The sequence below is a fragment of the Microcebus murinus genome, chromosome 6, assembly GCF_040939455.1.
Source record: "Microcebus murinus isolate Inina chromosome 6, M.murinus_Inina_mat1.0, whole genome shotgun sequence".
Lineage (NCBI taxonomy): Eukaryota > Metazoa > Chordata > Mammalia > Primates > Cheirogaleidae > Microcebus > Microcebus murinus.
The window spans coordinates 58,959,692-58,981,251 of NC_134109.1; the positions used below are offsets into that span (position 1 = coordinate 58,959,692).

General features: G+C 35.1%; 1 protein-coding gene across 9 annotated transcripts in view; it reads left to right on the forward strand.

The window, feature by feature from the left end:
• The window catches only part of RALGAPA1 (Ral GTPase activating protein catalytic subunit alpha 1), a 225,162-nt gene that overhangs the window by 43,054 nt on the left and 160,548 nt on the right, over nt 1–21,560 (forward strand). For all 9 annotated transcript variants that reach the window (XR_012919733.1, XM_012736523.3, XM_012736520.3 and 6 more), the window contains exons 7-13: nt 598–713; nt 6,249–6,387; nt 7,095–7,303; nt 9,220–9,459; nt 10,607–10,804; nt 14,140–14,277; nt 18,730–18,878. Coding sequence is in view for 8 of the 9 variants with exons in the window: in XM_012736523.3 (XP_012591977.1) it covers nt 598–713; nt 6,249–6,387; nt 7,095–7,303; nt 9,220–9,459; nt 10,607–10,804; nt 14,140–14,277; nt 18,730–18,878 (1,189 nt within the window). In the remaining variant the exon portion in view is untranslated. The remainder of the gene's footprint in view (nt 1–597; nt 714–6,248; nt 6,388–7,094; nt 7,304–9,219; nt 9,460–10,606; nt 10,805–14,139; nt 14,278–18,729; nt 18,879–21,560) is intronic.

Here is a 21,560-nt window from a genome sequence, read left to right on the forward strand (position 1 = left end):
TTGGCTAGCCCTGGGAGGGACAGACATTCTCTTCAGAGCCAGCAAGGCCCCAGATGTCTAAGCATAAGGATGGTTAATGCAGATCACTTAACATTTGTCTTTAATTTCTATTCCTTATGTATCACCTTGTATCCTGGAGTTAATGTAAATATAGATTGAAGTACAAATGTGTTTTATTTGTGCAATAGATGACTGTAAAGATGTTACATGTAAGTTGAATTTTTATAAACCACCAATAATAGTATTATTAAATTTCAATTATAATTTCATAAATGTTAAATTTCTGCTTTCATTAGTTAGTGAATCTTTGTGCTTTTTACCCTAAATTTTTCTAATATTGTAATTTTTTTTTACTTCTTCAGTTCTCTTCTTCCTATATTAGCACTGCTATTTAAATGACTTAAAGTGATTTTGCAGCCAGGTGCAGTGGCTCACACCTATAATCCTAGCACACTGGGAGGCCAAGGTGGGAGAATTGCTTGAGTGAAAAGTTTTCAAGCAGTTTTCATTATATATATGGTTTGCAGTTAAAATTTATTTGGTCATATTATTGTATTATTAAATTTATTTTGTAATTATTCTTTTGTCTTTGGATAGCTCAAGTCACTATAGAGGAAATTACTCCTCTTGTCCCCCCACAATCAGGAGATAAAGGACAAGAAGATCTCACAAGCTATTTTCTTGAAGCACTTTTAAAGTATATAGTAATTCAGGTACTTGTTATCTTCTTTGATGTCACCCCCCCATACTATTCTATGTGGGTAATTCCTTGCCTCTCTTATCATTGTTCTGTTATAGTAGATATTTGTCTATTTTTTTTGGTTGGGGCAGGGGTGGGACCAAAGAGTCAATAGCTTTATTTTAATTAGTTTTAACCTTTAATTTTTACAAGTGTAATAAACCAGGTGAGGGTGATAGGGGATATTTCCCAACACTTATCATGTAAACTGAAATTTTAGGTTCTTTGGAGTAAAACAGGCTCTTCATTGTTTACAAGGTTACTCCTGAGTTGAGAAAATTCTCTCTCCATGTTTTTCCCTTTTACCCCTCTATTCACTCTTGGCTGCCACCAATCAGACAGAAAGCTGTAGAACACGTTTTTCTTGCATCTGTAGTAGAAACCTTAGTAGCAGACAGTAACTGTTCCAGGTATGTAAAATAGATGCATATATTTGCTTATTTCCTTGAAGGAGGAGTGACAAATTTATTACTATTGAAAATATGTTAGCATCCCCTTTCTGAAATAATCATTGGAGGTATGTATTTATTATGAAACTCTTAATGAAGCTGGAGAGAGAAATTTTTGTAAAGTATATTTTTATAAAATGTGTATACCTTCTTATATGTGCCCATTTGGTTTATTTTCTAATCCTTTCATTTGTAATCAGCAGCTGTGGTACTTTAAATGAAAAGCTAATAACTGTTTGATATAGGGATCAATCTGCCAAGATGTAGTAACGAAGGAGATAGGCTGCAGGATCGGGATTGGGGAGAAATGTAATTTACACTTAAAGCTGTTTGTACCTTTTGAAATTCTAGGTGCATATATTTTGTAAGGTAACCTATTCACTTCTGTATATGAAATGTATATTCCCTGATTGACTGTTGAGAACACACTTAGCACATATATATTTCTTCTTAACTGTTCCAAACATAAAAATTCCCTGTACCTCAGAAACAAACATTATAAGGTTAATTTTGGCCCTGAACCAGATCGCCAGTGTTTGAACCCTGATTCTTCATTTTACTAACGGTGTGACCTTTAGAAAATTACTTAACCATTCTGTGCTTCAGTTTCCTCATTTGTGAAATAGAGATAAAAATAATATCTATCCCATTTTGATCTTTGAGGCTTAAGTAGGGCAAAGTGCTTAGAATAAAAAAGTGCACAGGCTGGGCATGGTGGCTCATGCCTGTAATCCTAGCACTCTGGGAGGCCGAGGCAGGTGGATCGTTTGATTTAAGGAGTTTGAGACCAGCCTGAGCAAGAGCGAGACCCTGTCTCTACTAAAAATAAAAAGAAATTACATGGACAACTATATATATGTAACATTAGCTGGGCACGGTGGCACATGACTGTAATCCCAGCTACTTGGGAGACTGAGGCAGAAGGATTGCTTAAGCCCAGGAGCTTGAGGTTGCGTAGGCCGACGCCATGGCACTCTAGCCCGGGCAACAGAGTGAGACTCTGCCTCAAAAATAAATAAATAAATAAATAAGTACACAGCATGTAGTTAAGCTTTCCATAGTGGGTAAGTAGTTACTGTTGTCATTATTATTACTAGTTTTTCTTTTTTTTAATAAAAACTTCTGTACTTTATATGGATCTTAAAAATTGCTTTACTGGTATATCGACCTCTAATTGATATACAGTAAACTGCAACATTTAAAGTTTGCCATTTGATGAATTCTGTTACCTATATACATCCATGAAACTATCACCACGATTAATAATGATACGTATCTATCACTCCTGATCTCATATCTCTTTGTAATCTATCCACTTGCATTCTCCCACTCCCACTCCATCCCCAGGCAACCATTGATCCAATTTTTGTCACTATTAGTTTGCATTTTCCATATTTTCATATAAATGTAATCATATGGTAATACCTCTTTTTTGATCTTTTTCTCAGTGTAATTATTTTAAGAATCATCCACTTTATTGTGTGTATCAATAGAGGGTCCTTTTATTGCTTACTCCATTGTATCTATATACCAGTTTATCCAGTCATCTGTTGATGATCATTTGGGTTGTTTCTAGTTTTTGGCTAAGAGTTAAACTGCTGTGAACATTGGTAAACAAATCTCTGTGTGGACATGAGCTTTCTTCTCCCTTGGGTAAAAACCTACAAGTGGAATGGCTGAGTCATATATTAGGTATATATTGACTATTTATGAAGCTACCAAGCTATTTTCCAAATGGTTGTACCTTTGTACTTTCTGCCAGCAATGTATGAGACTTACAGAGTTGCTTCACATCTTCATCAACAGTTGGTATGGTCAGTTTATAATTTTAGCCGTCCTAGTGAGTGGGTAGTGTGATACCTCATTATAGTTTTAATTTACATTTCCCTAATCACTAATAATGTGTTGAATGTCTTTTTATGTGCTTATTTGTCATCCGTGTATCTTGGGTAAGATATGTGTTCACCTCTTTTGGGCATTTTTTTTTTTTTTTTTTTTTTTTTTTTTTTGAGACAGAGTCTCACTTGTTGCCCAGGCTAGAGTGAGTGCCGTGGCGTCAGCCTAGCTCACAGCAACCTCAAACTCCTGGGCTCAAGCGATCCTTCTGCCTCAGCCTCCCAAGTTGCTGGGACTACAGGCATGCGCCACCATGCCCAGCTAATTTTATATATATGTATTAGTTGGCCAATTAATTTCTTTCTATTTTATAGTAGAGATGGGGTCTCGCTCTTGCTCAGGCTGGTTTCGAACTCCTGACCTCGAGCAATCCGCCCGCCTCAGCCTCCCAGAGTGCTAGGATTACAGGCGTGAGCCACCGCGCCCGGCTTTTTGGGCATTTTTTAATTGGGTTATTTGTCTTATAAAGTTGTAACTTTTTTTATATATTCCAGATACAAGTCTTTAGATAAATGTTTTGCAAAAATTTTCTCCCAATAGCTTGTCTTTTCATTGTCTTAATAGTCTTTTTTTTTTTTTTTTTTTTGAGACAGAGTCTCACTTTGTTGTCCAGGCTAGAGTGAGTGCCGTGGCGTCAGCCTAGCTCACAGCAACCTCAAACTCCTGGGCTCGAGTGATCCTTCTGCCTCAGCCTCCCGAGTAGCTGGGACTACAGGCATGTGCCACTATGCCCGGCTAATTTTTTGTATATATATATCAGTTGGCCAATTAATTTCTTTCTGTTTATAGTAGAGACGGGGTCTCGCTCTTGCTCAGGCTGGTTTTGAACTCCTGACCTTGAGCAATCCGCCCGCCTCGGCCTCCCAAGAGCTAGGATTACAGGCATGAGCCACAGCGCCCGGCCTATTGTCTTAATAGTCTTTTGATGACTGCTTTTTCTTTTGAAGAGTAAAAATTTTTTATTTTGATGAAGTCCAATATATCACTTTTTTGCCTTTATGGTTCTGACTTTTGGTATTTTTCCTAAGAAATCTTTGCCTAATCACATTTTACAAAGATATTCTCCTATGTTTTCTTTTGGAAGCTTTCTAGTTTTATGTTTGGCATTGAGGTCTAGAGTCCATTTTGAGCTAATTCCGATATATGAATAATGTTGACCACGATCCCTTGATTAAGGTAGAGTCTGCCAGGCTTTTCCAGTCTATTACTCTTTTTATAATCAATAAGTATTTTGTGGGAAAGTACTTTGTAACTATGTAAATATCCCCTTCCTTATAGAAATTTCACACGTTTTTAGCATCCATTGAAGACTTTTGGCTGAATTACAACTATGAACGTTTCCAATTGGTAATATTTTAAAAACAGCTTTATTGAGATTATACATTCCACACAGTTCACTTACTTAAAAGTACAGTCCTCTTAATAAGAAATCCTATACGCATTAGGAGTCAGTCCTCTTATCCCCAGCCCCTCTATCCTCAGCCGTAGGCACACACTCATCTATTTTCTGTTTCTGTATATTTGCCTACTCTGGATATTTCATATAAATGGGATCATACAATATGTAGTCCTTATTGAATGGCTTCTTTTACTTAACATATGATTGCAAGGTTCATCCCTGTTGTAGCATGTATTAATACTTAATTCATTATTATTGGTGAATAATAATCCATAGTATAGGTATACCATTTTGTTTATCTTTTCATCATTTGGTGAATATTTGAGTAGTTTCCACTTTTAGCCAAGTGGTGATATTTTAATTCAGTCATTACTTCTACATTCAACAGTTGCCAAAATACTGTAGGAAAAAGCTTTCTCTCTTCTTCATTTATTTATTTATCTCAACATGGGCTTATGGATTCCTGTAAATCCATTTGTCAGTATTTATTACTGTTCTTTAATGCTCAGATTGTCCTAGATTTGGCTAGTGGAAGCTCCTTCAAGCTGACTCCTGATTTGTCTCCATCATTCTTTACTTCCTGGCCCAGCAAGATGTTCTAGTCTCATTTTGTACCTTTCTTACCCACTGTGGAATCTGCTATTTCTCCAAGGAGCTATCATTCATTTTAATGGAGAATTGTATTTAGAATCCAAGAATCAGGTATTCAGGATGCTCATTGCTGTTGGGACGTTGCTGCTTCTGGATCTTCTCAGTGGACAGAGCTAAGGGATGTCTACACACACACCCCCCCCCCCCACACACACACACACTTGTATCTATCACTCTGTGAATTCATAACAGTATCGCAGGGTTCATTTTGGTTTTTTCTTTCCATATTTATAGCTCTGTTGTCTATCAGTGAGAAATATGGTCACATTATTCTTGGTAGATTTACTCATTTAATCAGTCCCTCTTATAGATAATCAATCTCTCATTAACACCATTGCCCTCCTCTGCAGACATTCTTCTTACCTTGATCAGGCTCCAGTGCCCTACTGTGGACCTTTGCCAACTGCCTGCTTAGATATCTTCCTCACCTTTCTAGAGTTCCCACATGCTATAATACTGCCCTGTCTTCTCTCTCCCCTTCCCTTACTTCATGGACACCCTTCTCACCTCTCTCAGGCTATGAGTCCTCTCTGGGCTACTGCCACTGCTACACCCTCTTCATGGATGCTCCTGTTTCCTGTGCCTAGGCTCTGATTATCTGCACTTTACTAGTGCCACTGCTTACACACACACACACACACACACACACACACACACACACACACACACACACACACACACACACACATTGCATGCATGAGCACGCAGACGCGCCTGGCTGCATATGCCTATGTATTTTGTATTACTTTTAGGCTGAGTTATTCAGGAAGGGAAAAAGGGAAAAGAAGATTAGTATCTTAGTCAGTAGAACCAAATTTTGAGTCAATTTACACAGTTTTTCAGAGCATACTTTAACTTCTTTAACATTTAAGATTTTTGAAATATATATAATATATTCGCATGACATTGGACCAATTTTGAAGTATTCTCCTTATTCTGTATATCACAGTCTTCACAATGTAACAACGTTTTCTCCTTATTCTGTATATTATGGTCTTCACAGTGTAACAGATCGTGTATTGCAACCTTTTATAAGCTTCTTTGTAATAGCTAATGCTTATATATAAGAAATTCTGTCTGCTGGAATAATTTTAGTTATTTTGTTTATTTTTAGGTAAAAAGTTTAGAATGGAAGAACAAAGAAAACCAAGAAAAGGGATTTTCATTTTTGTTTTCACATTTTAAGAAATATTACTTGCCTTATATTTTTCCAAACATCTGCAAGGAGAATAGTTTGTATCATCCTATACTTGGTAAGTGATGTTTGGAATTTTCTATAAGATGATACATAACAATAAAATATCTCTCAATGTAAAGTTGCCATTTGCTACCTACAGAAAACTGATCATATTTAGTCTTCGTATTGGTTGGTAGAGATACTATACCTAGATGCATACTGAAAGTGAATTTATATCAATAGAAAATTTTCATTGAGAAACCTATTGGATCCTTGAAGCTAGAGTTTTGTGGACAAATCCCAGGTTAGAAGCAGACCTCTGCCATGTATAGAAGGCATTGGTAGTCTGTATGTGAAAATGTCTGTTTTGTAGAAAATTGTTCCTAATGCTAAATTTAGGTAACTAACAGGCTCAGGTAAAACCTCATACTTTATATGACTTCAAAACACGTGTTAGTCTTAGGTTAATTGAAGTGGGCTCTCATTTTAAATGGTTCTGGAAACTTTACTACAAATTTAGGCAGACTCATTGAACTTTTTGATATTATTTTGCAGAAAGACATGTTTCCATATATCAACTGGTATATGTAGTTTATATATACCATATATAACTCTTCTGGGTTCCATGCTAACATCTAGCAAATTTTAAAATGTCATTTTGGTGCTAAAGATACTTCTAAAACCAGAGTAGCATCACAATATTTTCTCAAATGTTTAAAAATGTAGGTTTTTCTAAGCATAATTCCTTTCTTATTTTGGTGTTTGTTTTTTTATTTCACACAGATATCCCACAGATGAGACCAAAGCCACATTATGTCATGATAAAGAAAGATGCTGAAACCAATGAAGCAGTCTATTGTATAAAGGAACCTTTCATTAACGCTCGTGTTATTGTCATTCGTTGGCTAGTTTCTTTCTGGTTGGAGCCAAAACCACATACAGGACCTAATATTCCTGGGATGGAAGGTGAAGTCTTGCCAAAGAATATTCAGGTAATACACAAATGAGGCAAGCTTATTAAAATTAGAAATGGCTTTTGAAATTTAATCCACTGATTTCAATTGCCTTAGGTGTAGAGGACATTTAAAACAAATACTGGTAATATTATATAAATGTATTTTATAAATCCAAATTTTAACAATCACAGTATTAATAATTATGTTAATAAAAAAACCTAGAAGGTATAGAAGATAATTTCAGTAGTTTCTCTGTTTCAGCTTCTAATTAATTTGTATGTTTTAATTTTATAGTACTAAAAGTATTTTGAATTACACAAATAAATTCTTACAAGTGGAAAGAACTGCAGTCAAAGGGTAGGACCTTGATAGCCCTTTCTAATTTCTGGGCAGATTTAAAGTCCTATTCTTTACTTCCCCCTTTTCTCAACAAAGACAGCTAATATAGAAATATGATATAAAATTACACAGCAATACAATGGAAGAACTCATATTTAAAATTAGGTTTTTTTGATTGAACAGTTTTCATATTTTTTCTTCATCGTACATTTCCCTGTATGTGTCTATATTACAGTATTTTTTTTTTTTTTGAGACAGAGTCTCACTTTGTTGCCCAGGCTAGAGTGAGTGCCGTGGCGTAGCCTAGCTCACAGCAACCTCAAACTCCTGGGCTCAAGCGATCCTCCTGCCTCAGCCTCCCGAGTAGCTGGGACTACAGGCATGCGCCACCATGCCCGACTAATTTTTTCTATATATATATTAGTTGGCCAATTAATTTCTTTCTATTTATAGTAGAGACGGGGTCTCGCTCTTGCTCAGAGCTGGTTTCGAACTCCTGACCTCAAGCTATCCGCCCGCCTCGGCCTCCCAGAGTGCTAGGATTACAGGAGTGAGCCACTGTGCCCGGCCTTCCTTGTTTAGTTTTAAAAATCTCATACTCTGTTTTGTATAACTTCTTAAACTTTAAAAAATAAGAGATATAAAGTATTTTAGTTCAAGTTCAGAAAATTTAACTTTTACTCCCCTTAGTCTTTTATTTATCTGTAGCAGACTAGATGGTACATTCACCCCAAAACTTTCTTCCAACTCCTCTATTAAGAATTATTAAATGCAAAAATTCTCATGCAGAACTATTTTTCTGATCTTAATGGACTTAATGGAACTTAATGGACTTAAGAGCATAGATGTTTTTCATTGGGAAGGCATATTTGAGATCATTTATTTTAAACTCTCTTATTTTCTGGGATGATAAAAATGTTACTAAAAATTGAATAACTTAACAGAAAGTAATTTATCATACCACAGAATAGTGCTATTCCTACTCTATCATGGTAGTAATTAACCGTAAGACTTTTTCCCTAGGGTTAGGCTTGATCTTCAGTCTTGTGAAAATTCTATGATCAGAATAGAGTTTTCTCTTAAGTTTTCTAATATTTTCTTTTAGTTTCATTTTTATTTCTTCTGTCATAAGTTTTGTTCCTTTTCTTTGGTTTTTGTTGTTTGTTAAGAAGTTTTTACTTGTGTAAATTTTTGTCTAAGGTAAAATAGAGATGATTTTAAACATTAAGACTTTATTAAGTAAAAGTCCAGTGTAAGTTACTTACTTATTCTTGAAGATCTGAGCTGCCTCTGTGTATGTTATTCTTTCACTCAGCTTTAATTAGTAACTTGTTTCAACTGCAAACTTACTAAGAAACAAATATAATTATAGATGGGTCGATGATTAGTTACCACACGTTTTAGAGTATCTCTGCATCACTTAGATGTGGAGTTATTTGTATTGTCACTTTATTATTTTTAGAATGGATTCTAAATGAAACTCTATGCCTGGATATTAAATAGTGCTGTAAGTTACTTGTGGAATGCTTTGGATTTTGCCAATATTTGCTGTTAAAAGACAAAATACCAAGTTAAATGATTATAATATTCTTCCTCTTTTGTTTTTATTTTAGAGGGCAGCTGCTAGTTTGGTATCCAGAGAAGAAAACAAAAATGATAATGCTGATAAAGCAGACAGAACTACAGAACCAGAACAATCTCATTCCAATACAAGCACTCTCACGGAGCGAGAACCTAGCTCATCTAGTCTCTGTAGTATTGATGAAGAACATCTCACAGACATAGAAATAGTTCGCAGAGTTTTTTCTTCTAAAAGAAGTAATGTAAATTTTGTCACAGAGATATTTCGTCAGGTAAAATACCTCTTGTATTTTTAATTTATAATGTAGACTTTTGTCTTTAATATTAAATATACTGATTTTTTAGCTGGGTGCAGTGGTACACACCTGTAGTCCCAGCTTCTTAGGAGACTGAGGTGGGAGGATTGCTTGAGGCCAGGAGTTCAAAGTCCAGTCTGGGCAATGTAGTGAGACCCTGGCTCTAAAAATATAATAATAATAAACCCCAATAATGTATTAATAGATTACAAAAATATGACTTATTATATAAAGTTGTATTTACATTGAACTTTGTAAGAACACAATTACTTCATGAAATAAAGAATAGTATCATTCTGAGATATAATTGAAACAAATCTTTGTTATTTCCACTTCAAGTCAGTGTCTTATCTACCACAAACATTTCTATCTTAGTGTACAGATTATTTGGACTTTTTCCAACAATGAATTGGCTAACTTTGAAAATTGTTTATATCTCACATTTTATAATAAGATAGGAATGTATGTATAGGAGGCCCTTGACTAATAATATTGTTCCGTTATAACGTTGGTGGGGGAAAAATAGATTCCTAACCTCTGGGGCCACTATCAGTGTGGAGTTGGCACATTCTCCCCATATCAGCATTGGTTTTCTCTGGGTACTTTATTTTCCTCTCACATTCCAAAGGTATGCATGTGAGGTGAACTGGTGTGTCTAAATTGTCCCATTCTTAGTGAATGCGGGAGTATGTATGAATATGCCCTGAGATATAATGGCCACCTGTCCAGGGTTGGTTCCTGCCTTTTGCCCTGAGATGCCAGGGTAGGCTCTGGTCATCCACAACCCTGAACTGGAATATTTGGGTAAATAATTATCTTGTTTCTATTAATCTTTCTTAAATATTTATTTATTTATTTATTTCACATTTATTTCAGTGTTTAATATTAGAAGTGTTTTGGTCTTTATTTAGAAATTTGGTGATGTTTTTGTGACCAGAAATATCGGATAGGAACTTCACTCTTGTTTATATCAATTAGCCTATGGTAAAAATGGTTTCATTATAAGTCATTTTGCTTAAAGTTACACTTTCCAAGGACCTATCAATAACATTAAGTGAAGAATTACTGTATTAGTGTTTTGTAGCAAAGGAAAAGGTATCATTTTGTCTATTTTTTTCACTAGGCATTTTTATTACCAATTTGTGAAGCAGCAGCTATGAGAAAAGTGGTAAAAGTATATCAAGAATGGATCCAGCAAGAGGAAAAACCTTTGTTCATGCAAGAGCCTGAAGAAATTGTAATCACTTCTTCAAACCTCCCTTGTATTGAAAATGTCACAGACCATGATATTTCAATAGAAGAAGGAGAAAAAAGAGAAGAGGTAAAATTATAAGATTGATATATTTTTGTTTAACAGATTAGAGTTTCACAAAAATGTAATAATGTTAACACAAATATACTTAATAAATAGGAAGGTAAAAATATCTTTCAGTATACTTTGCAATTTAGGTAATATGATAGAATTTAGGTAATATGACAGTTGTTATCTTAGTACGCTATAAAAAGCTCTGTGATAACATAATTTTTAAAAATTAATATTGAGTGTGTATACCTATTCTTTAAGGCATTGTCTAGATCAAAATTAGATGCTATTATAAAGGTATAATATTTAAAACTGTGATACTATGTTAAAATGGGTGTTACAGTATATACTTCATGGGGTGATTACCAAACTATAATTCCCCCTTCCCTGGAAGTAGTATCTGTTTTATTCTAGGACTGGCTACCCAGCACAAAGCACAATATTCTAAGTTCTTCCCTGGAATCTTTTGTACTAGAGCTGATTGCAGAATGTGAAACTTCCTGACATGGTAAAAGAAGCTGGTCTGTAATAAGAAAGACTGGCGGTTACTCATAGAGAGGAAAAGATGAGAGAAGAGAGAGTAGAGGTGGCATTTGAGTCCCTGGTTCCATTTATTCCTTAAGCCTATATGAATTTTCATCCTTTGGTTGTTCAACCCCGTCACAGGTCAGGTTCTCCAAGAAGCACGTGCTGAGATGGAGTTAGGAACACAAGAGTTTATTGAAAGTGATTTTTCTGTTTTGTCTAACTTGCCTTTTCACCAGAAAGTTGTCCGAGATCAATGTATCTTGCTAAATCCAGATAGGAATGATTGGGTAATGTTGTATAAGAGCTGATTGCCCCACTAGAACTCCAAATTGGGTAATGTTTATTCACTTTGGTGGTTAATCTAACCTCACCCATGGAATTTAATCAGGATAGTAATGTATGAATGATATATAGGCCAGTTCTACAGGGATTCAATGAATGTGTGTGTGTATATAGACAATCCTACCTTCCTCCTAAGAAGTGGAAAAGTAAGTAGTCTAAGTAATTTGTTTTCCCCGTTTTTAGTCATGCTATGCCTATGTGTATTGAGCCTATCATGCATTATTTATTATTCTTAAAGAAGAGTGATAGATGGTATAAGCTACATACATAATTAAAAACAGTGGAAGGAGGGAATAAAGGGAGATAGGCTGATGATGTAGGTGTGTTATATAGGTTTGTTCTATTGGTTATTCAAATACTACAACCAGTGTTGCCATTCAAGGTGTGATTTTTCAAAGTGCCAGAAACTCTTGCTAATGGTGTAAACCAATACCAAAAGGTATAATCATTCATTGATTTACATTTCCAATAAATTCAATATATATTGAAATCATTTAAAATTTTCAGTGTTATAATTATAAAATGGAATTAGGTTATAGGTTCAAATAATTATAAATGGATTTTTAAATTCTTATAGTATTTGTGAGACATGTAAAGAACATGCAGAATACAAGACAGTTTTGTGTATGTGTATGTTCATATGGCTTACAGAATGTTTAGCATTCCCTCTCCCGTCCCATTAAATTGGATGTGTTATCTTTCAATTCTCGTGACAACATATCACTCTTACAAATTTCAAAATGCCCTCTAAAGCATGATGTTGCCCACATTGAGAACGAGTATGGGAGGTATAAACATCAAAGATAGTATTTCTACTTTCACAGAACTTAAGGTTTAGCCAGAAGACAAACATACAGAATATTATAAAACAATATTACTGCTATGAAAGGGGGAATACCTACCTCTGTTTGTGGGAATCAAGGAATGCTTCATGAAAGTAGTAATATAAAGATCAGGTAGATAAATGGGAATGGTGCCACACAGTGTGAATAGCATCTGCAAAGGTGTGAGGAACCTTGAAAATATTCTTATTTGGCTGTAGCTAGAGTAGGTGAGAAAGAGTGGTAGGGAATATGAGATTGACAAGGGGTAGATTCTGTGCAGTAACTTGTATGCCATGTTAATGAACTTTACATTCTAGACACTGGAAAGCCTTTGAAGGATTATGAATAAGAGAACAGCATGAATAGTCACATATTTCATAAGGATCATACCAGGCCCAGAGTGGAAGATAGATTAGAGGTCAGTCTGGAGGCATGAAGACCAGCTAGGAAGAATTAGTAAAGTTCAGAAGTGCAGTGATAAATATCTGAAATAGGACAGTGGCAGTTGCAATGGGAATATAAGGGAGAGGACAGGTGTATTAGCTTGTTTGGTGGTAAAACCAGTATGCCTTGAATTGGCTGAGAGAGATGAGGAATGAGGCGGTGTCCCAAGTTTTTGCAATCAGGGTAGTTGCCATTCACACGTGGATAGGAATTTTAAGCAGTGCAAGTTTGGTGCTGGTGGCTAAGGTGGCTGGAGGGTTTGGGTGGGTGCGTGGAACTGGGGAGGGTGTGCATAGTAAACTTATTTTTAAATACCTTGAATTTGAGGAGCTGTAGGGAGAAGTCTTCAGAAGATACTTGATTATATGGGCATGGAGCTCAAGAGAAAGGCTAGGCTAGACCATGATGTATTGTATTGGCGACTCAGAGCTGAGTTCCAGTATTGCTTCTGGTAATGGCAGAGATGTTTGTATCAGACTAAATCTCCTGCATATTACAACTATGAACTCTGTATGCATATAAAAAAGACTATTTGAAGGTACTAATGAGTGACCAAAAGCAGGAAGAAACCAGAGTGAAATTTTTAAAAAGAGAACTACACTGAGTGAAATATGTCTGTCTGATTTTCACTGAGGGAACTCCCTTGTTTGTAAGACTTATAGCAGCTAGAACTCAAGCAGAAGCTGCAATCTTAGTGGTTTGAACTATTAGAATAATGAGAATTTACTACTCTTTTTTTTTCTTTAAGATTTCACTCTACAGCCAAAAATTTTACTACTCTTAAGTAGGATAAATAATAAACTATTTTCTATTTTTTCATTTAAGTTATTTGGATTCAGGCATTTAATTTAGAACATAATTCATCTTTTACAAAGCTGTAAATAGTATAATCCCATTCTTGAATGTGTAACAGTATGGGAAGAGAATTTTATACATTAGATCCAGAGAAAAATGTTTGTGTATCTGAAATGATGTAATCTCTGGCAGCTCATTATGGATGAGCTGTCATCCATAATGGGAACCTTTTTTTTGTCAATGGGAACCTTTTTTTTTTTTTACAGTGAACATGTATTGCTTTTGTAATCAGATACTTATTTTGAGAGAAAAAAACCTATTTAGCAGTGGGACCTAATTATTTCATTTGTATTTTCAACTTACTGACGTGCTGCAGCATTCTTATTAATGAAATATTAAAAACTTGATATTTTGCTTCAGGAAAATGGGACTAATATTGCTGATCATGTTCGAAATTCCAGTTGGGCAAAAAATGGCTCCTACCAAGATGCTCTTCACAATGCCTCTGAAGAAGCCACAGAACAAAACATACGAGCTGGTACCCAGGCAGTTTTGCAGGTGGATCACTTTATGGCTATTTTTTAAAAAATCATTACATTTCAAATATTTAATTTCAGATATTTAAGTTTAGTATTTTTAATATTTCAAATATTTAAGGTCAGTATTTCACTTACAGTATAATTTTCAAATATATTAAATTTACCACCCACATTTATCAATTATTTCATATTTTTCCCTTAACTTTCACTTTATAATATGTATATTAATAAACATTACATATTCTTGTTCTAGACAGTTTTAAAATTTATAATTCATGGTGTACTGCCATCTGCAGCTGAGTTTTTACATTAACCATTTTTTTGAGGTTTGTTGTTAATATCCAGCCAAAGCTGATTTAAATTTTGTGGTATTGTAGTTTATTTCACTTTTTTTTTTTTTTTCTTGAGACAGAGTCTCACTTTGTTGCCCAGGCTAGAGTGAGTGCCGTGGCGTCAGCCTAGCTCACAGCAACCTCAGTCTCCTGGGCTCAGGAATCCTTCTGCCTCAGCCTCCCAAGTAGCTGGGACTACAGGCATGCGCCACCATGCTCAGCTAATTTTTTGTATATATATTTTTAGTTGGCCAATTAATTTCTTTCTATTTTTGAGACGGGGTCTTGCTCAGGCTGGTTTCGAACTCCTGACCTTGAGCAATCCTCCCGCCTCAGCCTCCCAAAGTGCTAGGATTACAGGCGTGAGCCACCGCGCCCGGCCTATTTCACATTTTGTTTATTCATTTTGATGGTTAGTCTTTTGTTTTCAGTTTCTCACTATTCCAAACAGTGCTACAGTAAACATTATTATGCATGTATTTTTGTGCACATCTGTGAGAATTTCCCTAGGTCATATGCCCAGAGTGGAATTGCTGAATTTTATAGGATTTGTACATTACTAGCTTTACTTTATTATCATTGCCAAATTATTCTCCAACATGTTGCAGTAATTTATATTCTCTCTAGTTATGTCTGGGAATTCTTATTTCTTCATATCCTCCCTATTGTCAGATTTAATTTTTTTGCTACTCCAAAATATATAAAACTTTATCTCATTTTTTAAAATTGTTTTCCTATTTAATTTGCTTTTCCTTCATCAGTGCAGATTTTGAACATCTTTTCTTGTGTATGAATTGACTATTCATATGCTTTTTCCATTATTCTATTTGTCTTTTTCTTACTGATTTGTAGAAGTTCATTCAGCTTTTTAGGGGTTTTTTGTTTGTTTTTTTTGAGACAGGGTCTTGCTCTGTTGCCTTGGCTAGAGTGCAGTGGCATCGTCATAGCTCACTGAAGCCTCAAACTCCTGGGCTTAATCAATCCTCCTGCCCCAGCCTCCCGAGTAGCTGGGACCACAGACACGCATCACCACACCCGGATAATGTTTTCAATTTTTTTGGTATACAAAATGTATACCGAAAGAATCTGTACACAGAATCTGACTACTACTCAACACTTAAACTACTTCTTGTGTCAAAGCCTCCATAACGTTTTTATCTGTATTATTGCTGTAAAGTTCTAATTAGTCTTTCTGCTTCAACTCTTAACCACCTAGCAACATGCTGTGTTCTTGACATAGTAGCCAGAGGGAGCCCATAAAATGTAAGTCAGGCCGGGCGCGGTGGCTCACGCCTGTAATCCTAGCACTCTGGGAGGCCGAGGCGGGCGGATTGCTCAAGGTCAGGAGTTCAAAACCAGCCTGAGCGAGACCCCGTCTCTACCATAAAAATAGAAAGAAATTAATTGGCCAACTAATATATATAATATAAAAATCAGCCGGGCATAGTGGCTTGTGCCTGTAGTCCCAGCTACTCGGGAGGCTGAGGCAGGAGGATCACTTGAGCCCAGGAGTTTGAGGTTGCTGTGAGCTAGGCTGATGCCACGGCACTCACTCTAGCCTAGGCAAGAAAGCGAGACTCTGTCTCAAAAAAATAAAAAATAAAAAAAAATAAAAAAAAAATGTAAGTCAGATTATGTTATTTCTCTGCTCATAACCCTCCAGTGGCTTTCCATCATCACAAATCATCAAAGTAAAAGTCTTTATAATGGTCTATAATGCTTTATATCATTGTGTCTCATTGCTTCTCTGTATGGTCTATAGCTAGTGCTGGCCCACAGGATATTTGCAAAATTGAGAGTAAAAGTTTAGAAATGAAATCATTTAATATTTCTTGATTCTAATAAAAAGTTTAGGTTTGTATTTTTTATGTCTTTTTGTTTTCTCTTTTCCTTTTTTCTATTAATTCATTTTGTATTTATTTAATAACAGGATTAGTCAGCAAACAACTAGGGCAGGGGGATCTCTTCTACCACTACTGGTAGTGTGAGAAGCTCTGCTTCATATTCTCTCTTTCTGTTTTTCAACATCATCTCCCACTGCTCTTCCCCGGCTCATTTCACTCTATACTCCTAGCTGTTCCTCAGACACGCTAGACAGGTTTTCACCTTAGGTCCTTTGAAGTTGATTTTCCTTTTGTCCTTTTCTTCTTCCAGACTGTAACATAGCTCAGTTTTGTCTTTTCCTTTTCAATTCATTTATATTTATATTCACTCTCTATCCCTCTCCTTCTCTTTTGTGCTTACTGGCCCCTACCTAGGACAATGAAGTGATAGTGAGCACCCTTGTCATCATATTCGTTTGTGGCAGTACTTCCTAAGTTCTGATGCTGTGTATACATTTGTTATACTTTTTGGTAAATGGTCTTTTTTCAGATTGATGAAGTTTTGCTTTTTTCTTAGTTTGCTAAGTTTTTTTTTAGTAAATAATAAGTACTGAATGCCTTTTCTGCATACTTTGTGATAATTATAGTTTTTTCCCATTTTTATCTTTTGATATAGGGTACATTACTAGATTTTTCTGATGTTAAAGCATCTTTACATTTCTGGAGTAAACACTACATGGTTATAAAATATTACATTTGCTCAATTTGAACTTCAGCATTTTTTCAAGATTTTCATTTCTATGAAAATCATATCATAAATGATATTGTCCTCTTATTTACTTTTCTTTTATAGTCCTTGTTTGCTTTTGATAACAAGATCATATTCTTATAAAATAAATTTGGTGGTTTTTCTTCTTTGTCTCTGAGAGAGTTTATGTAAGATAGGAATCATCTTCTATGAAGGTATGGCAAAACTTTGCAGGGCTGTCTAGCCTGTTGTTCAGGGATGGGTCAGGGAGGCCTTGATTACCAGTTCAGTTTCTTTCATGGTACTCATATATGCATCTTTTCTATTTCTTCTTGAGTCAGTGTTGGCAATTTATGTTTTTTCCTATAATCTATTTCATTAAAATTTCAATTTTATTGGTATAAAGTGAGTTAATTAAAAATCCTCTGCTGAACCTATAGTAATGTCTTTATTTTATTTCTAATGTTCTAATGCTTATGCCTCTCTCTTGCTTTTCTTGGTCAGTATTGCTAGATTTACAGAATTAGCTCTTTTCACTGTTTTAAAAGTTTGCTTAATAATTCTTTTTTCTGGCTGGGTATGGTGGCTCACCCCTATAATCCTAGCAGTTTGGGAAGCCGAGGCAGGAGGATCACTTAAGGTTAGGAGTTTGAGACCTGTCTGAGCAAGAGCGAGACCCCATCTCTACAAAAAAATAGAAAAGTTAGCTGGGCTTGGTGGCATGTACCTGTACTCCCAGCTACTTGGGAGGCTGAGGCAAGGAAGATCCCTTGAGCCCAGGAGTGTGAGGTTGTAGTGAGCTATGATGACGCCACTGTACTCTATCCTGGCCAACAGAGTGAGGACCCTGTCTCAAAAAAAAAAAAAAAAAAAAATTCTTATATGATTTTACAACCGTTAATTTGTTATGTAGTTTTTCAAGGGGCTTTAAATCAGAATGAGGGAATAGAAGATGTAAATGTCCTAAGTTCACAATAAGTAAGTTCTGTTCTCCTAAAGTGTACTTGATAGCCTGTGCAGCTATTGCCATTGTATTAACTTTGTCCTCTATAATGACATATAGTTAATGAGTTGATTATAATGAATTTACTTAAAGATACATATTGATGGATCCTCAGTAATATTATTTATAGTGATATCTGTTTATGCAGTCTGTTGTCACCACAACAGATATATACACATAAAAATAAGAAAAAGAGGATAAAATGTTTTGAACAACTCAGAATATTCTTTCGGATTTAGGTGTCATCATTTATCCTAAACTATTTTTATTTATTCATTGTTGTTTTCATTTTATGTTAAAGCTGCTCAGTTTAGAAATTCTGTTTTTACACCTTGTTTATTTTCTTTGGATCCCTTCTAGTAATTTTATATTTGTCTAGATAAATATAAAAATAGGTGTAATGGGTTTAAGTTTCTTATATTAAGTCAGTGGTAGAAGCAGGGCTAGACTTAACCCATAGTGCTTTTAACTTGGTTGTAGGCAATCTAGTGATCAGCATCTAAGTTAATTTCTCTTTGAATAAGAAATTTGCCATTGAAATTACTGATACTTTCTTTTGTCTTAGGTGTTTATTATAAACTCATCAAACATATTTCTTCTTGAACCTGCAAATGAAATAAAAAATCTTCTGGATGAGCACACAGATATGTGTAAACGCATTCTTAACATCTATCGGTACATGGTTGTGCAAGTATCAATGGACAAAAAGACTTGGTAAACAATCTTCATTTATATATAGAGTGTTTTTGTTATTGTATACACAAGTATAGTAATTTTTAGAGGAATAGTGTCTGGAACAGGGCTGTTAACAATATTATATGGGCTCTTATTGAATAAAGGAATAATATTTTATGTAATAATCATAGTGACAATTGTCCTTTTCACTTTATCTCAAACATCTTTGTTCAGACTTCCACACAACCCCTTAGACTGTCTTTCTGCAATGAATATATGGTAGCTTTATAGCCTTTTCCCCCAAGAAATAAATGCATGCATGCATGTATGAATAAATGAATTTATGCATGTATAAATGAATAAGTAGGTGATTGAATGTGTGAATGCCCCATTCCTTAGTCTGGCATTTAGAGCCATCATGTACAGTCAGGCTCCTGGCTAGTTTTCCTGTCTTGAGTCTAACTTACACCTTGAATGGTAGGATCCTGCTTTTCAGGTTTATCAAATTGCTCTTTAGTGATCACATTCTGAACTTTTCTTTAGCAATATCTAGTTTCTGCCATCTTATCCTGTTGTTACCACAACTATCTTTTAGATTTAACTTCCTCTTTTTGCATGGCCTTATATGAACTTTTTTCTTCACTTTTTTCATTTTATATTTTTATATCTGTATAGTTTTCATAAAAATTGTCATCCCTAAGATATTTATAAAAATGTCAGTTTACCTCACCGAATTAAGAGACCCTAGTAGATATATACTGGTTGTCTTATTTTTATATTTTCTACATTTTTAAGCATAGTACATTATATTATTGTTGGTAGTCTATAAATATTTGTTAATTGAATTGAAAAATGGACTTGGGAGAGATGAGAAAGTAGTTCTACAATTTTTGTAAAAATGATACATGTTTATCATAAAATTCTAACAAAGAAAAGTTTAAAAAAGAAAAAATTTGTTCAAAAACTTACTCTCTCAAGATAATCATTGTTTGCCCTTTGATGAATTATTGTTTGCCCTTTGAACATCTGGCTCACCAAACCATACATGTAGTTACATGGTACATACATAGTAGTACATACATATCATATGTATGTACCATGATTTTCTTAACCTGTCATTTATTGATGGACATGTCGTTATTTCTTTTTGTTTTGGGGGGAAGAGAGAACAATGCATATTCTTGTATATATATAATTGTCCTCTTTTGATTCATTCTTTAAAAATAGGAATACTTGATCAAAGGATATGCCTAATTTATGTTTTGCTACATATGGAAAAATGGCTTTATGTTGAAAAAAATTCTTTACTAATAATAGTAATAGAATTACATGTAGAGGTACTTATTATTAACATATTTGGAGCACTTTTTTGTGCCAGGTATCTTTCTAAGCACTTTATGTGCCGTTTCTTAATCCTTGCAGCACCCTATAATGCATAATATCCTTATTTTACATGAGTTAATTCTTAGGCACAAATAAGTAACTCGCCGTTGTTCACACAGCTAGTGAGTGGTGAGCAGAGATTTGAACTGTAGTTTTTCTGATTTCAGAGCCACGTCATTATTAGCCAGAAACTATACTGCATTGTACCATTCTTTTGTTAGTCCTTTTTTTTTTTCTATATTCTTTGAATTATTAAAGAGCCAGGTTATAGTGAGAGACTTGCTATGTAGAACACAATTTTAGAGTTTTTTCTTAATTTTTCAATTTCCCTTGAAGAAATAGCATTTTGGGTGCTTACCCACATATTTATGTTGAATTTATAAATCTTTTCTTTATAATTAAAATCATAATTTTTGTGTTACAAATACAATATACAAAAGTGAAAATGTTGTCTTATGTATGAGTTGTAGTTTGACCACAGTCAGAGATTTTTTTGGAAAATCTGTACTGTCTATGTAGTTGATTTCAATTAGCACTTCATTTTCAGATAGCTAAGCTAGAAACATAAGGTTACAAATGTGGCACCTCTGGTTTTTATTCTGTGAATGACTGCATACATTTGTTTGCTAATCAATTCAGGATATTTTAAATTGAGTGACAGTTTTCCGTTTGATTCTGCTCTCACTTCTTAGAAAAACCATGATATCTAGATTTATGATCTTTTGCTGCCTCTTTCACATTTCTTAGAGTGACTGTACCAGGTATTGCTATGCCTTGAATGGGCCTGCAAAATAGCCAAAGAGGAGGAGGCTGTAATAGGGACTTGGCTGCTAGCCTGGCTATACCTTCAACTGAAATTCCCGTTAGCCTAATTTTTTTTTTTTTTTTTTTTTTGAGACAGAGTCTCACTTTGTTGTCCAGGCTAGAGTGAGTGCCGTGGCGTCAGCCTAGCTCACAGCAACCTCAAACTCCTGGGCTCGAGCGATCCTTCTGCCTCAGCCTCCCGAGTAGCTGGGACTACAGGCATGCGCCACCATGCCCAGCTAATTTTTTATATACATATCAGTTGGCCAATTAATTTCTTTCTGTTTATAGTAGAGACGGGGTCTCGCTCTTGCTCAGGCTGGTTTTGAACTCCTGACCTTGAGCAATCCGCCCGCCTCGGCCTCCCAGAGAGCTAGGATTACAGGCGTGAGCCACCGCGCCCGGCCTAATTTTTATATATATGCGGTTGAATCAGTTTTTGAAAGATCAGATGCAAATAGGTAGCTTTGTGGTTTTAATAATAAGCATCTTGGAGAAAGTAGCAAGATAAGGATAATATTAGAATTGGCTTGA